We start from the raw sequence: 18,499 nt of genomic DNA on the forward strand, positions 1-18,499 counted from the left end.
CAGTACTAACCATTTTTATAATGTAAAATTATATATAAGTCAGGGTTTTAGAAGGATGAGAATTTATTAAATATATATTTATAAAAATATAAATTTATATAAATATACTTATAGAAATATTTTATAGTAGACTTTGTTACTTCACTATATGTAAAGCATCATTTTGAGTAAAATTCCCATGAGGAATACAGTAGTCATTTACTGAACTGTAGGAGGATATCCAGGATATCAACCATGAGATAAATGCCCCATTCAATTATAATAAACTCACAGCTGTTATATAGAAAAGACTTTAAAACAAACACTTCTTTGATCTAGAGATGAAAAAATATGAACATATTTTTAAAATTCTTATACTGATTCAATCTTATACCCTGTGTGCTTTAACATTTAGCTTAAATTGTCTGTAATAGTAGAGTTTGAGTTAATGTTTGCCTTTTTTAGAACACTATTAAAGTGTATTGATAGCAGTCCTTTTTCTATTTTAAATTGAGCCCTTTCAAACTAAAATAATTGCATATATTATCTCACTGTTAACTTACAGGAAAGGTAACTTTTAAAAACTATAATATTTCTACTGTTTGCTTTGATCTTTTTCTTTTGATAAATTTCAGAGAATGCAAGATGGAAATTGAAGACAAAAAGCAAGAACTCCTTGAAATGGATCAGGCACTTAAGGAGAGAAATTGGGAGCTAAAGCAAAGAGCAGCTCAAGTTGGTTTTCTTAATTTTATTTTAATGAAGTTTTCTGGTAAAATATTATTACATGGTGTTTTAGGTAACACTTTTGGTAAAATGAACATTTTATGGCATATTTGTTCTTTGTGCACATACATATTTTAAGAGTTACAAATATATCAACTTTATCTTGCTATTTTTACAGAAAGCAGATTTTTGAGAATGAAGATTAAATTAGTATCTGAACCTTTTAATCTCTCATATTACTGTATATCAGAAGAAAATGGAATTAAAGGAGTTACTTGCTTAGCTAGTGTTTGTTGGAAAAACAAAAATATTTAGAGGGTGTTATTTACCAGCAACTTTTTTGAAGACTTTATTTTTTACAGCAGTTTTAGGTTTACAGAAAGATTGAACAGAAGGTACAGAGATTTCTCATATACCCTATGCCCCCACAAATGCACAGCTTTTATCAGCATTCCCTAACCAGAGATGGTACATTTGTTACAATTGTGAACCTACATCATTATATCACGATCTCACGAATTCCACAGTTTACATTACGGTTTACTCTTGGTGGTGTATATTCTGTGGGTTTGGACACATGTATAAGGATAGATATCCACCATTATAATATCATCCAGAGGATTTTCACTGTACTAAAAATTCTTTGTTCCACCTATTTATCCCTTTCTCTCCTCCCCCAACTTTGGCAACCGCTGATCTTTTTATTGTCTCCATAGTTCTGCCTTTTCCAGAATATCATATACATAGTTTGAATCATATAGTATATAATCATGTAGTATATAATCTCTTCAAATTGGTTTTTTTCACTTAGTAATATGCTTTTATAGTTCCTCTGTCTTTTCATACTTTGGTGTCTCATTTCTTTTTAGTATTGAATATATACTGAATATATTACCGCTTATTTATGCGTTCACCTTTGAAGGACATCTTGGTTGCTTCCAAGTTTTGGCATTTAATACATAAAGCTGCTATAAACATTCATGTGTAGCTTTTTGTGTGGACATAAGTTTTCACCTCCTTTGTTTAAATAGCATAGAGTATGATTGCTGACCCATAAGGGATGAGTGTGTTTAATTTTATAAGACACTTCCAAACTGTAGTTCAAAGTAGCTGTACCATTTTGCATTCCCACCAGCAACGAATGAGAGTTCCTCCACATCCTGGCTAGCATTCAGTGTTATCAGTGTTTTGCATTTTGGCCATTATAATAGGTGGGTAGTATTGTCTCCTTGTTTTAATTTGTATTTTCCTAATGACATGTGGATCATTGTTTCCTTTGCTTATTTTTCACCTGTTTATCTTCTTTAGTAAGGTATCTGTTAAGGGCTTTGGCCCATTTTTTTAATTAGGCTGTTCAGTTTTTTATTGTTGAGTTTTAAGAGTTCTTTGTATATTTTAGATACCAGTCCTTTATCAGATTGGTCTTTTGCAAATATTTTCTCCCAGTTTGTGACTTTTCTTCTCATTCTTTTGACATTAGCTTTCACAGAGTAGAAGTTTTAATTTTAATGAAGTCGAGCTCATCAGTTATTTCTTTCATGGATTGTGTCTTTGGTGTTATATCTAACAAGTCATCACCATACCAGAGGTCATCTGGGTTTTCTTTTATCTTCTAGGAGTTTTATAGTTTTGCATTTTACATTTAGATTTTGTGTTAATATTTGTGAAGACTATAATGTCTGTGTCTAGATTCTCTCTCTCTCTCTTTTTTTTTTTTTTGCACTTATTCCAGCACCATTTGTTGAAAGACTATCTTTTCTTCATTGTATTACCTTTACTCCTTTGTCAAAAATCGGTTGACTACATTTATATTTATTTCTGGGCTCTTTATCCTGTTCGATTGACCTATTCACTTATTCTTTCACCAGTACCACCCTGTCTTGATTAGTGTGGCTTTATAGTGGTAAGTCTTAAAGTTGGGTAATGTCAGTCCTCCAACTTTGTTCTTCTCTCTCAATATTGTCTTGGCTATTCTTTGTCTTTTGCTTCTCCATATAAACTTTAAAATCAGTTCGTCATATGCACAAAATAACTTTCTGGGATTTTAATTAGAACTTCCCTGAATCTATGAATCAACTTGAGGGGAACTGACATCTTGACAGTTTTGAGTCTTCCTATTCATGAACATTGACTCTCCATTTATTCTTTGATTTCTTTCATCAGAGTTTTGTAGTTTTCTTTATATAGATCTTGTATATATTTTGTTAGATTTATACCAATGCATTTCTTCTATGGGGGTGCCAACGTAAATAATATTGGGTTTTTAATTTCAAATTCCTCTCGTTCATTTATGGTATGTAGGAAAACATTTGACTTTTTGTATAACAGCTTCATATCCTAAACCCTGCTATAATTGCTTATTAATTCCAGGAATTTTTTTGTCATACCTTCTGGATTTTTACCTAGATGATCATGTCCTCTGCAAACAAAGACAGTTTTATGTCTTTCTTCCAAATGTGTATACCTTTTATTTCCTTTTCTTATTGCATTAGCTAGGACTTCCAGTAAAAGTTGAAAAGTACTGCTAAGAGGAAATATTTTGCCTTGTATCTGATCTTAGTGGGAAAGCATCAAGTTTCTCACACCATTAAGTGTGATGTTAGGTGTTATTTTTTTGTAGATATTTTTTGCCAAGTTGGGAAAGTTACCCTCTATCCTAGTTTACTAAGAACATTTATCGTGAATGTGTGTTAGATTTTGTCATTTGGTCTGTTTCATCTGGTTTTATTAGAGTCATTGTCAGAGAGTTGTTCATAGTTTCCTTTTATTATTCTTTTAATGTCCATGAGATTTGTAGTAATGTCACCCTTTTCATTTCTGACATTAGTAATTGATGCCTTCTTTTTTTTACTTAGCTTGGCTAGAGACTCGATTTTATTGATCTTTTCAAAGAACCAATTTTTGGTTTTGTTGATTTTCTCTATTGATTTCCTAATTTTAATTTTATTGATTTCTGCTATAATTATTGATATTTCTTTCCTTCTACTTACTTTGGATGTAATTTGCTCTTTTTTTTTTTCTACCCTCCCAATGTGGAAGTTTAGATGACCAATTTTAGATCTTCTTTTCTAATGTATGCGTTCCATGCTATAAATATTCCTCCAAACACTGCTTTTGGTGCATTTCACAATTTTTGTTATGTTGTATTGTATTTAGCAGCTTTTATCTAATGAAGTCTGAAGCATTTTATATAATTCTATTTTTTCTTTAAGTTTCTGTAATATATATGGTGTTCAAGATCCAGTATTAGTAAGCTAGTTGTTTTTCTTATTCTTTTTAATAATTTATTTGAAACGAATTTGTTTCAGTTATATCCACTATAATTCTAAGGCACATTCCAAGCACACACTTTGCTACATTAGAATAAAATTGAGCAGTAGTTTAATGTTACTTTTGTGTTTAGGTTACACATTTAGATATGACTATTCGTGAGCACAGGGGAGAAATGGAACAGAAAATAATTAAATTAGAGGGTACTCTGGAGAAATCAGAATTGGAACTTAAAGAATGCAACAAACAGGTAAATCATGAAAAATTACATATTTTTAAATTGTTTTTTTAAATAACTACTTAACTGTAAGCATCTTGTTCACATAACATGGCTTTTTTATAACATATAATAAAAATACTACATAATTTTAATCATCTTGTATATTGTACTTTATATTCCTTTTCTCCTGTTAGTATTTCCCCTAGCTTTATTGAGATATAATTGACAAAAATTGCATATGTTGACGGTGTGCAATGTGACGTTTTGACATACATACACATTGTGAAATAATTACCACAGTCAAGCTAATTAACATGTACTCACTTCACATTTTTTTGTTTGTTTTGGTTTTGGTTTTGGTGAGAACATTTATAATTTATTCACTTAGCAAATTTCAAGTATATAATACAGTATTACTAACTATAGTCACAGTGCTATTTATTTATACATTAGATCTCCAGAGCTTATTCATCCTGCATAACTGAAACTTTATATACTTTTACCAACATTTCCCCATTTTCCCCACTTCCTAGCCTCTGATGATTACCCTTTTAATGTTATTTTAAATGTAGTTTTTCTTGTATCAATGTATCCACATACTTAATCATAATGTGTATGTGTCTGAATATATATAAAATACCTTTGGAAGGATTTGCAAGTATTTATGTTAACTGTGGTTTCCTCTAAAGAAGGAACACAGTAGGAAGGAGACTTTTTCACTAAAGTATATTTTTTACCTCATGCATATATTACCTATAAAATTATTTGTAAGGCCATATGATATTTGTTATTTTAATGTACCCTAATTTTCTTTTGTTATACAAATATGACTGAGACGTTCATCTCTTTGAGCATATTTTAGATATACATATAAGCATGTTATTAGGCACAAGAATTCAGATTTTATGTCTAAATTACGGTTTTCTTGAAAACACATTTTTATATTTTGCTATTTTAGATATATGAGTTTAAAACTTACTTGGATTGCAACTATGATTAAAGAATTATTTTTTCTTAGTTACATTAATATTGTTTCTGTTTAAAATTCAGATAGAAAGTCTGAATGAAAAATTGCAAAATGCCAAAGAACAGCTTCGAGAAAAAGAGTTTTTAACACTACAAAATGATCAGGAGATCAGTCAACTGAAAAAAGAAACAGAACGAACACAACAAAGGATGAAAGAAATGGAAAGTGTAAGCAAATTATTTTTCTCCTAAGGAACAAGTAGTAATATCTAAAGAGTGATAGAAATCTTTGTTTTAAACTGATTGGTTTTAGTATACAGAAATTGTACCATAAGTATTTTTAGGCTAATTATTTGAGCTTGATACTTATGAGTTTCTTTGATCTTATTAAATATTTTATTCTGATGTTCTAATGAGTTGCCAGATGAGGTTTGATGATGTCATATCATCAGTTTGCTTGTGTATTGAGTGGCGAACCCATTCTATCTACTTGCCTTTTTGAAACTGAAATTGCCTCTAAGAATTTTCATGGATGTGACTTTCTCTTATTTTTAAATACTGTACTGAACTTTGAAACTTTATATCTCAGTTTTTGTTGTGTTTGACTCTTTGATTATCAGTCTCCTCCAATAGAATATAAACTCTTAAAGGTAGCCGCTTTATTTCCTTTATTCACTTGTATCAATACCTAGAACAGACATATTACATACTAAGTATGAATAAATATAAGTTGAATTATATACTTAAATCAAGTAGGGTTTCTGAGAACAACTTTGGGTCCCAGAGGAGTAGGGGGAATGATTACTGGCCCTATCATCTTCTGTTCCCTAACAATGATCGAAAAAATATTTACGTGAGATTTATATTGATATAAATCAGAGTCGAACCCTGGTCACCCCATTCCAGACTTTAGGATCCTAGTGATTTAAATTGGTTTCTTCTTATCAGTCCTAAAGTCAAGGCTCATTACCTATCACCTAACCTATATTACAAGCTAATTTAGAACTAACTTAACTTTTCACTGATTTTTTTTTTCTTCTAAGAAACAATACTTAACTAGAGATCTGAGTAATGTCAAAGTATGTCAGAGAGAGTAGCACTCCCAGTGACAAATTTTACTTTCATAGAGAATAAGGTCATGACCTTAATTCAGCTGTGTGGATTAATGGTAGGTTTTGATTATTTGTACCAGTACATTCTCTATTTTTGACATGGATAATCCAATATTAACTTGTTTTATCTTTTTATATTATTATGTATTCTATCATGTTACATTCATAATAAAGGAATATATAGCTTGCATATTAAAGTCATGCAAAATATACCAGTGAGTCCCAGATTTATGACAGTAGTTTTGTCATTTTCTTGTCATTAAAAAAGAAAAAAGACATTTCCTGAATATCAGTTTCACAGTGAATGATATCATTGTATGTTAAATTTTATAGAGGTTTAGTTGAAAGGGAAAAAGTCACTTATTAAAAGAGAAATCAAAATAAGAAATAGGTTATCTGTATCATTTCATGTTGAAATTTACAAGTACTTTGTACGTTTCAGGTTATAAGAGAGCAGGAACAGTACATTGGGACTCAGTATAAGGATGCCATAGATTTGGAGCAAGAACTGAGGCTAACCCGGGAGCAGATGCAGAACTCTCATACAGAATTGGTGGAGGCTCGTTGTCAACAAGTCCAAGCACAAAGAGAAATAGAAAGGCTGTCAAGTGAACTGGAGGAAATAAAACAACTGTCTAAAGAGAAGGTAATCCCTATTTTTAATAACTTTACCTTATTGAAAAGTCTTATTTTACCATTCACTTTTTTGAACTGTAGAATGCAGTTCTTACAAAAGTTACTGTTGCACAACAATGTGAATGTACTTAATGCCACCAAAACGTAAACTTAAAAATGTTAAAGTGGTAGTTTATGTTGTTATTTAAAAAGAAAAAAAATGTTATAGTTAGCATAGCTTTATAATATAACCAGGAGGTTCCTCAGAACTGAGTTTTGGCCAACCTAATTAGTTTTCAATAAATCGAGTTATAAAGAACTTTTAGACTTTTAAGTGAATTGAAGCTATCATTTGAAGGAAAAAAGCTAACCTTTTTTTGAGTAAAAGTTTTTGCATTTGTACCACACTTATAAATGAAAACAAATGATTTGAATTTATAACTGTTATGAAACCTGGAGTCCAGAACATTTGGAGAGGATAGTGATAAAAAGCAAGAGGACTAATATAAATTTTATTTCCCCAGTATTTGGTAGAAGGTTAACAACTTGGCTTAAAAATATTTAAATTGGTATACTTGGGTTAATTACTTAGATTTTGAGAAAATATATTTATTGATGTTCTAGAAAAATTCTTGTGATATTTTTTGCTTTTTGATACTAATTCAATATAGGAATTGAGTTAAAGTATTTTTATGTTTAAACATAATGTTTTATGTTTAATCTAACAATGTTTTTATTAATATTTCTGGATGGTTAGACTAGTAAAGAATATATAGAGAATCTTTATTAAAATGTGAGACATTTGGGAGTCTTTTAGGAGAAGGTAAACTATCTACTTTTATTTCATTTCTGTCTTTATCAATGGTATCTAAATGTAGTATAATTGATTTTAGCTGATAAAAATAGTGAGTGAATGTGGGGAATTACTAAAAATGACAGTTAAAAAATTTTTTTAACCCAAAGCTCTAAATACACATTCATATGGTAATCTTTTAATATAGGACCAAATCTTATGTATGGGCAGGGTCATTTGATTAGAATTCTACCTGGTCTTTCTTTCATAAACCATAATCATATTCCATCATCTATAGTTTCCAATTTTGGTTTTTTTAAGGTGGAGAAAAATTTAAAAGACATTTGTAAATCAGTCAGAGAATAACATCTCTTATATTTTTTATGGGGTTTCCTATTTTACAACTATCTTGACTGCTTCTAATTGGGTAGCAAATGTTTGTGATTCACTCATGAAGAGGTTTCATAGCATATAACCTAATTTTCATATAAAAACTTTTTTTCTGCATTCATATTTTATCATTGTTCATAATGTATATTAAATGCATAATTATAGTCACAAGCACAGCTAGTATAAATAAGTTTGGGTAAATACATGACTGACTCTTGATAAGTAAACAGCACATTTGGCCAACAAAATTGCATGGGCATACCTAAGCGTAGACTATTATTTACCAAAGTTCAGCATGCTGTGATTATTATTCCACAGTTTATTTCACAGAAAGCATTGATTAGTGAACTTATGATAATAGTGTACCAATACTTGCCCATTAGCAGTCTCTTAAATGTCTAGATAAGTACCATTTAATAAGTTAACTTTGTATATGAGAGTTTATAAGACATTACTTTCATAAATGCATTGGATAGGCTTAGCTATAATAACCAAATAAACGAGTTATATAGACTTTACTTAATATGTCATTTTTAAGGAAGCTCATGGAAACCATTTAGCTGAAGAATTGGGGGCTTCTCAAGTACGTGAAGCTCATTTACAAGCAAGAATGCAAGCAGAAATCAAGAAATTGTCAGCAGAGGTAGAATCTCTCAAGGAAGCTTATCATCTGGAGGTAAAGAAATTTTAATTTGTAGCATTACTCCCTGATAAACAGGTCAACCTATCTGGACAATAGTATAAGTCCTAAATGTTCATTATTGAATAACACATTGTGGTCTTGATGTCTGGTAGCCTAAATGGATCGTTTTTACTTTATATTCAGTGAACTAATATACTGTGGGATAAAGAGCTTCAGTCCTTGAGCCAGGCAGCCTGATTATGAATCTCGGCTCATCACTTAACACTTATGTCACATTGGGCTATTAACTTAACATCTGTCAAAAATGGACGTAATAATGGTATCTATTTCATGTGTTGAGGATTAAATGAATTAATATAATTAAAGTTCTTACATCAGAGCTTGGCTCATCGTCGTCGTCGTCGTCGTCATCATCATCATCATCATCATCATTCGTTACAAAATAGCACTTGCCAAAACTAACTGAAGACCTTTAAAAACCAACATAAGCAATTTCATATGATGTGAATCCGTAATGCTTTATAATTTCCAACATTTGTTCTGACATTAATTTAGATAGGCAATACTAGAACCTGATACTTTGCTTTTTAATATGTCTGAGCCTTTATAGAAATGGCAGTATTATTAATTAGAATAGCATTTCTTATCTTTTTAAAAACTACATCTGAAGATATCATCCAAAATTTATGTATAAGATCTAAATAAATTATTTATGAAGTTCTAATAAAGCATTTTTCTGTATGACAAGGCTTGCGAATATATCTACATTAAACACCTTTAAAGAGAGTTTGGTAATATCTTTGCAAAGGATTGGTTAGGCTTGTGGTTACCATGTCTTGCTTAAATGCATTTAGATTCATATCTCTTTGAAGATATTGTGTCTACCTAACAAAACACATTTTTTTTTAAGCTGAATCCAATCTCAAGCCAAGAGAGTACAACCTTTGGTCTTTAGAGACAAATATGAATGCTGTTGGATTCAGCATAATTATTTAATTGATATTAACTGCTCACCTTAGTGACCATCAGTAATAATTAGTCCATCTCAAGTGTTTGCTAGAAACTACTCATAACTTTTATTGTATGGTCTCTATTCTACTTTTATTTTTAATTATCCAATTTTTTAGTTTTCTAAGCAACCTGAAATTATAAGCAGATAGGACATAAAACAAATTATAAATATTGGTTCTAGTGTTGCTATGTAGTATTTGGTGCTAATTTTTTATATGTGTGATATCAAACTATGTAATTTGAGCATATGTGCAGGGGCCACTGCAGGTGGTGTCGAGACCTGTCTAGGGTGAAGGTACTAGGTACAACACTTTCCAGGTCAGGCCTAGACGTGCCCGTCCTGTAAGCCTCATAATGGAACAGCTGTTAGATTCATTCAACAGCAGGATGAAAGCACTACATAGGAACACCATATGAATGGAAGAGACCTAGCATCATTCAAACAATACAACACTCTGAACAGACACTAAAAACAGCTCTCATCTCAAAGAACCCAGCCATTGTATCACAGTATGAGAAATGAGATGCTGGGGAGCAGCATTTGATGAACAAAGTCTTCCAGCCTACAGTAATCTCTTTGGACCCATTACTTTGTATTTGCGATCAGTTTGGATCATCTGTCATAGAGGGGCTCCCCAAGACTTTGAACAGTTTTCAATGATCCTTAAAGAAAGACTCTCTAGAGAAAGTTTTTATATATAGTGCATCAAATCTCTTGGAAAGACCAGAATTATCAGTAAAGGATATATTAAATGGTTCAAGGGCTACTGTGAAATGTTTTTCTGTGGCCTGACAGTAAAACTCCTAGAACCAGTTTTCTGTCTCTCCAACAAGATGTTCCTTTAGAGTCAGTGATAACACATAGAACCTACAGATTCATGCAGGATACATCCTGAAGTTCTTAAAAAAGAAGAAGAAACCTAAAGATGCTGTGTGTTGTGGGAATAACAATGATTGATTTTTCTCCAAGAGACTCCTGGAATTTTGTCTTTGGACAGGCTTCTTTGACAGATGGTCTGGGATATTCAACTTTGCCAGGTATGGCAGTTTGTTTTTGTTTTTGTTTTTGTTTTTACAGCTCATACTACAAAGGCAAGGTGAAGAAGCTTCTGAAAACATCTTCAAATGATTATTCAATTTTTGATAACTCTTGCATTCCTGAAGTGATTTGTTTTTTTGCTGTTTCAATCCTGTAAGCTTTTATAACCCTTGAGATTGGACATATGTTTGGACTTTGACAATGCAAGTGGCTTGCATGCCCAATGGAAGGCTCCAATCACTTGGAAGAAGCTGACCAATGCCCCCTAAATCTTCTCCCTCTTTACCCAAGTTGCAGTATACTATTGGCTTCAACATTATAGAAAGATACAAAGTGCTGGTGTGGTAAATTGTTGATAAATCTAAGGATACCCCTGGAGTTACTCTGAAGCATAGTCATAAGGATAAGTGAACTTGCCAAAACCTTTAAGGAAGTCTTTATGGAATGGAAAGTGAATAGTAAAATGCCATTGTTGTTCTTCAAAAATAAGGACCTTCAAGTGTGGGAGTAATTTAAAAAAAACTCACATGCTAAAAAAAAAAAAAGTCATGTTTTTCTCTTTTTTGATACTGGACAAAGATTTATTTTTAAAGTGTGTATATCACTTGTCTATAAAAATGAGAGAATATGTCATTAAAGTAACATAGAATTAGAAAAAAGGATCGTTAATTTTTTAAAATATTTTTTAAAATACAGGTTTCAGAATAATCAGAAAAATCAATAATAATTGCAAAGCTGCTTTTTTTATGAAAATAAGATTTTTAAAAACTTCATTGTGGAAAAGTTTAAGCATATTCAAAAGTAGAGAGTGGTATAAATCCTCTCATGTTTATTATTCAGCTTCAGTAATTAACAACTCTTGGTCTATTTGATTTTATCTATAAGCATGTTGACAATTTATTTTATATAAAAGGGAATACTTTTGAGAATGAAAAGGAATGCTGCTACTAACTAACCAGGACAGCAAGGCATAAAACCCAGACAGTCATAGGCAAACTAGGAATTATGGTCACTATCTTTAACTTTACTTATTCCGTTCCCCCACACCCCTACATTATCACATATTATTTTGAAGCAAATCCCAGATATTGTTTTATCAGTAAACAGTTTAATAACTATCTCTAAAAAATAAAGGCTAATTAAAACAATATAATTACAATACTGTTATAAAACCTAAAAATTGACAGTGATTTCTTAATACCATCAACTGTATCCAATTGTTCTGATTCCCTAATTGTTACAAAAATATCTTTACAGTTGATTTGCTCAAATCAGGGTCCAAAACACAGTTCACTGTATTTGGTTAACTGCTCTTAAGTAAATTTCAGACTATACATTCTACCTTCCCCCTTTTCCTCTAGCAGGTTATTGGTTGGGAAATCAGATGTTTGTGACTAAAACATAATTTACTTTAAGTGGAAGTGAAAAGTATTAGAAGATGGTTGAAACCAACTCTACCCTGTTTTTCTTTTCAATTTCGGGGCTTTGTAGATGATTTCACATCAAGAGAACCATGCAAAATGGAAGATTTCTGCTGACTCTCAAAAAACTTCTGTTCAGCAACTAAATGAACAGTTAGAGAAGGCAAAACTAGAATTAGAAGAAGCTCAGGACACTGTAAGCAGTTTGCATCAACAAGTCCAAGACAGGAATGAAGTAATTGAAGCTACAAATGAAGCATTACTTATTAAAGTAAGTAAACATTTAAAAGTATATAAAGCATATGCCAATGTAAGAACAACCAAACCTGTAGAAAATTTTTATGAGTTTATTGAGCCAAACAGAGGATACAGCTAGAAACAAAGTCTCAACAGACTGGAAAAAAAAAAAATGCTTCCCAGAATGGACAGTTTGCAATTTCTTTTATACATTTGGAATTAAGGAGGGAATGTAAGGACAATTTCATGAATTTGGGAGAAAACAGGCAGGGAAATTTCTATGACTGGATTACAGGATAGTTAAAAAGATTATGTGCTCTGCTGAGGGTGATTATGCTTCCCAGGGCTCTGAAAAAGAGAGTTCCTCTGGCATTTTAAAGGCATGTTAACTTAGATGCACAAGAACAGTAGACAAGGCTAGCTTAAGGCAAATATAACCTTTTACTTGGGAATTTACAAGCCCAGAGGCTTGACTACCCTTCATGACCTGCCCAGTTAGGCATTTATGATCAGATCATCCTGTGAGGTCTTTCCATTAAAATTATTGCAGAACTCATTTTTCATCCACACATGTCCATGAAAAAGTAAATTTATCACTTATTTTTCCATTCTTATAGTTTATAGAGGATTGTATATGACCAAATATTGACCTATTTGAATAAAAAAAAATTTTATTTAGAAGACATTGAATTTGGGAATTACTAATATGATATATATCATATTATCATACGAGAAAGAATTTATAAATGTTCAAACACAAACTCTTTTAAAATTAAAAAAAGTTTTAGTGAGAACATTTAAATTTTACCCTCAGCAAATATCAGTTGTACAATACAATGTTACCAACTATCTTTGCCATGTTATATATTAGATGTTCAGACTTTGTCTTATAGCTGAAAAGTCGTACCCATTTATCAGCTTCTCCCTACTTCCCCCATTGCCATCGGCAACCACTTTTCTATTCATTTTCTGTGAATTTAACTTTTTAAGATAACACATGTAAGTGATACATTGCAGTATCCTTATCTAGTTATTTCCTCATCTTGACTATTGTGAATAATGTTGCAAGGAATATGGAAGTGCAGATATCTCTTAGATATTCTGTTTTCATTCCCTTTTAATATATGCTCAGAAGTAATGTTGCTGAATTATATTGTAATTCTATTTTAATTCTTTTGAGAAACTCCATGATATTTTCCATAGTGGCTGCACCAATTTACAGCCTCACCAACAGTGCACAAGGGTTCTCTTCTCTTTATACCCTTACCCCCACTTATCTCTTTTCTTTTTAATAGTAGCTTTTCTACCAAGTGTGAAGTGATATCTCGTTATGGTTTTGACTTGCATTTCCCTGATAATTAGTGATATTGATCACCTTTTCATGTACCTGTTGGCCATTTGTAGATCTTTGTAGAAATGTCTACTCATTTCTCTACCCATTTTGAAATTAGATTTTTTGCTATTGAATTGTATGAGTTCTTTATATGTTTTGATTATTAACTGCTTATCAGATATGATTTACAAATATTTTCTCCCATTTCATAGTTTTCTTTTTCATTTATTTATGGTTTTCATTGCTGTGTAGAAGCTTTCTAGTTTAATATAGTCCCACTTATTTATTTTTGCTTTTGTCTCCTTTGCTTTTGATGTCAAATCCAAAAAATCATTGCCAAGGCCAATGTTAAAGAGCTTACTCCCTGTGTTTTCTTCAAGGAATTTTATTGTTTTATGTCCTATAAAGTCTTTAATGCATTTTGAGTTGATTTTTGTGTGTGGTGTAAGATAGTGGTCAAGTTTAATTCTTTTGCATGTGTCTGTCCAGTAGGGAAAACCAAGACCATGTACTGAAGAGACCATCCTTTCCCCATTGTATATTCTGCAATCCTTTGTCATAAATTAATTGGCTGTGCATGCATAGGTTTCTTCCTGGGCTAATTGTTCTGTTCTGGTCATAGATGTGTTCATTTAAATGCCAGTACTATACTATATAATCATACTAAAGCTTTGTAATATAGTTTGAAATCAGAAAGTGTGATGCCTCCAGCTTCATCCTTTCTCAGATTGCTTTGGCTTTGGGGGGTTTTTGTGGTTCCATACAAATTTTAGGATTGTTTGTTCTATTTCTGTGGAAAATGCCATTAGAATTTTGTTAGAGGTTGAATTGAATTTGTAGATTGCTGTGGGTAGTATGAACATTTTTATAATGTTAATTCTTCCTATTCATGGAACAGAATATCTTTCCATTTATGTGTGTCCTCAACTTTTTGTCATCAATGCCTTAAGAGTTTTCAGTGTACAGTTCTTTTACCTCCTTGGTTTAATTTATTCCTAGAATTTTTTTGAAGTAATTGTAAATGGGATTATTTTCTTAATTTCTCTATCTTATAGTTTGTTATTAATGTATGGAACTGCAACTGACATATATTGATTTTATATTCCTACAACCTAATTTGTTTATTATTTCTAACAATTTATTGGTGGATTCTTTACATAATGTCCTCTCATCTACAAATACAGACAGTTTTAGTTCTTCCTTTTCAATTCGGACGCTTATGTTTCTTTTTCTTGCCCAATTGTTTTGTCTAGGACTTCCAGTACTGTGTTAAATGATAGTGGAGAGAGTGGACATACTTATCTTGTTCTTGATCTTGGAAAACTTTCAGCTATTCACTGTTTAGTATGTTAACTGTCGGTTTGCCATATATGGTCTTTATCATGTTGACGTACTTTTTCTCTTTGCCTCCTTGTTGAGAGTTTTTATCATTAATGAGTATTGAATTTTGTCGGATGCTTTTTCTGCATCTATTGAGATGATCATATGATTTTTATCCTTCATTTTGTCAATGTGGTGTATCACATTGATTGTTTTGGAGATGTTGAACCAATTTTGTATCCTTGGAATTAATCCCACTTGATCACATTGCATGATTCTTTTAATGTATTGTTGAAATAGAATTGCTAATTATTTTTTAAGATTTTTGCATCTGTTTATCAGAGATATTGACCTGTAATTTTCTTTTCTTGTCTAAACCCTAAAGAATTCACCAAAACTGTTAGAATGAATAAATAAATTCATTGTCCTTATGTGGTTTTGGTATCAGTAATGCTGGCCTCGTAAAATTTTTTGAAAATGTTCCCTCCTCCTCTGCTTTTTGGAAAAGCATGAGAAGGATTGATACTAATTCTTCTTTAAAAGTTTGGTAGAATTCACCAAGTACTGAAGCCATCTGGTCCTGTACTTTTGTTTGTTATGAGGTGTTTGACTATTGATTCAATATCCTTTCCCATAATTATTTGTTTAGATTTTCTATGTCTTTATGGTTTAGTCTTGGTAGGTTGTATGTTTCTAGGATTTTATCTATTCTTTTATAGGTTGTCTAATTTCTTTGCACGCAGTTGTTCTTATGAGCCTTTGTATTTCTATATCAGTTGTAACATCTCTTTCATTTCTGATTTTATTTGAATCTTCTCTTTTTTTTCTTAGTAAGTCTACCTAAGGGTTTGTCTGTTTTATCTTTTTAAAAACCCAGATCTTCATTTGTTCTTTTGTCTTCTGAGTCTAATTTATTTCCATTGTGATCTTTATTTCTTTCCTTCTGCTAATTTTGGGCTTAGTTTGCTCTTTTTCTAGTTCCTTAAGGCATAAAGTTAGATTGTTTGTTTGAGATATTTTTTATTTTTTAAGGTAGGCATTTATCACTATAAATTTTCCTCTCAGATCTGCTTTTTCTGCATCCCATAAGTTTTGGTGTTTTGAATTATCATTTGTCTTAAGATAATTTTTTATTTTTCTTTCGAATTCTTCTTTGACCCATTTGTTGTTCTGTAGCATGTTATTTAATATTCACATAATTCTAAATTTTTTAGTTTTCTTCTTGTAATTGATTTCTAATTTTATACCATTGTGGTTGAGAAATGGTTATGATTTTAGTTTTCTTAAATATATTGACTTTTTTGTGACCTAACACATGTTCTATCTTAGAGAATGTTCCATGTGCACTTGAGAAGAATGTGTATACTACTGTGTTGGATGGAATGTTCTGTAAATGTCTGTTAAGTTCATTTGATCTAATGTGTTGTTCACATCCATTGTTTCCTTATTGATTTTCTGTCTGCATTTATCTATCCATTGATGAAAGTGTGGTGTTGAAGTCCCCTGCCATTATTATAGTGCTGTCTATTTCTCCCTTCAGATTTGTTAATATTTGCCTTAAATATTTAGGCGCTCCTATGTTTTTTTAGGTACATAAATATTTATAAATTTTGTATCCTCTTGTTGGATGAATTATATAATGACTTTCTTTGTCTCTTGTTTTTTATGATATAAATGTATCTACTCCAGTTTCTTTTCGTTTCCATTTAAATGGATATGTTTTTTACATCTCTTCACTTTTAGTTTGTGTATGTTCTTAAGAATGAAATCAGTATATAGATGAGTCTTATTTTTTTATCCATTCTCCCTCTCTCATTTGATTGGAGAATTTAGTCTATCTATATTTAAAGTAATTATTGATGTATATGGTCCTACTTTTTAATTTTGTTAATTATTTTCTGTAATAGTAGGAGGTAAGTCACTTATAATTCTAGAATGAAGGTTAAAAGACAAAAGTAATAAAAATAATTATAACTACAATAATTTATTAATGGGTACAAAGATAGAAAGAAGTAAATTATGACATCAAGAAGTTCTTATCGGCTTAAAAGAGACTGTTATAAAAATAACACATTTTATGTAACCTGCATTCTAGAATTATAAGTGATTTACTTTTTATTATTACATCATTAGAGTGTTCTGATTTTTTTCCCCCTCTTTAATTTTGCCCCCCACTTCTACCCCTGACCCATGGACGTTGCTGTTTCCCCTTAAGAACTGGATCTCTGAAGGCAAGGCATCTCCTCCCACATGCTTGCGGCGTGCATGCAGGGCCTGGTACCCCCAGGGCCTGGCATCCCCAGCGCATGCGGAGGGCCTGGCGAACCCGGGGTATGGTCCATGGCTCCACCTGGGGTGCAAGCCCAGGACCTTCTGCGTGCAAAGTAGGTGTGCTAACTACAACACTATGGAGCCACCCCGAGTGTTCTGAATTTTAAAATATATATTTTCTTTATCATTTGAGATTTAAACTTTCATATGTTTTTCTGTTACCAATTAGTATCCTTTCATTTCAGCTTTAAGAAATCCCTTTAACATTTTTTGTAATGTCAGTCTAATGGAGATGAGTTCCTTCAGCTTTTGCTTGTTTGGAAAACTTTTTCTCCTATCTTGAAGGGCAACTTTGCTGGAATAGTTTTCTTGCTTAGCAGTTTTTTTCTCTCAGCACTTTCACTATATCTTACCTTTCCTTTCTGGACTGTAACATTTCTCTGATTGCTTGGGGGTGGGGGAGCTCCCTTGTATGTAAGAAATTGTTTTTCTCTTGCTTGTCTTTAACTTTTTTTGATTTAATTATAATTTGTCTCAGTGTGAGTCTTTTGGATTTATTTAAGCATCCTTCTGAATGTTATTTGATCTCTTTGTCAAGTAAATCACCTATCTCTTTAGGTATTTCTCTTTTAGGTATTTCTAGGGGCTATTTCTGGAATTTTAGCTTATTCTTTTGTTTGGAACATATTCCTCTGTTTCTTCATTTTTCTTGCCTCTCTGTTGGTTTCTGTGCATTGATAAACAACCACCTTTTCCAGTGGTCTCATGTAGATGTTCCTTATCAATCAGCCTGGCCTGAGCTCCTTGTTGTCTTTCAGCCCTTTGTGATTGTCCAAACAACCTTCTTTGTTGTTAGTGGCTCCCAGTAGTTGGGGGTGTGCCAAGACCTGTCAGCATCCCAAAGGGGAAGATCTTAGCACCTAGATTCATACTGATTGGAACTGGACCCTCACACAGCAGCTGGAAATACATGTAGTCGGGGTCTTTCCAAGGAGAAACTGGACATGATCTTTTTTGGTCTGCTCCCTCAGCACTGGGCCTGGGTGTATAGCTGCAAGGGATTGCTCCTGTGCTCACTAAAAACTACTTCTTTGCTTACTACAATCCTGATGGCCTCATGAATGCATAAGTTGGCTGTCAGAGCCAAGCAATC

At 31.9% G+C, this 18,499-nt stretch overlaps 1 protein-coding gene across 10 annotated transcripts in view; it reads left to right on the forward strand.

Annotated features, from left to right (window-relative positions):
• Positions 1-18,499, forward strand: part of CCDC18 (coiled-coil domain containing 18) — a 97,575-nt gene that overhangs the window by 69,743 nt on the left and 9,333 nt on the right. For all 10 annotated transcript variants that reach the window (XM_016134240.2, XM_036236493.1, XM_016134238.2 and 7 more), the window contains 6 exons: positions 615-714; positions 4,109-4,225; positions 5,246-5,389; positions 6,716-6,919; positions 8,610-8,747; positions 12,256-12,456. In XM_016134240.2, coding sequence (XP_015989726.2) covers positions 615-714; positions 4,109-4,225; positions 5,246-5,389; positions 6,716-6,919; positions 8,610-8,747; positions 12,256-12,456 — 904 coding nt within the window. The remainder of the gene's footprint in view (positions 1-614; positions 715-4,108; positions 4,226-5,245; positions 5,390-6,715; positions 6,920-8,609; positions 8,748-12,255; positions 12,457-18,499) is intronic.

This window comes from Rousettus aegyptiacus, unplaced genomic scaffold (genome assembly GCF_014176215.1).
Source record: "Rousettus aegyptiacus isolate mRouAeg1 unplaced genomic scaffold, mRouAeg1.p scaffold_m13_p_1, whole genome shotgun sequence".
NCBI lineage: Eukaryota > Metazoa > Chordata > Mammalia > Chiroptera > Pteropodidae > Rousettus > Rousettus aegyptiacus.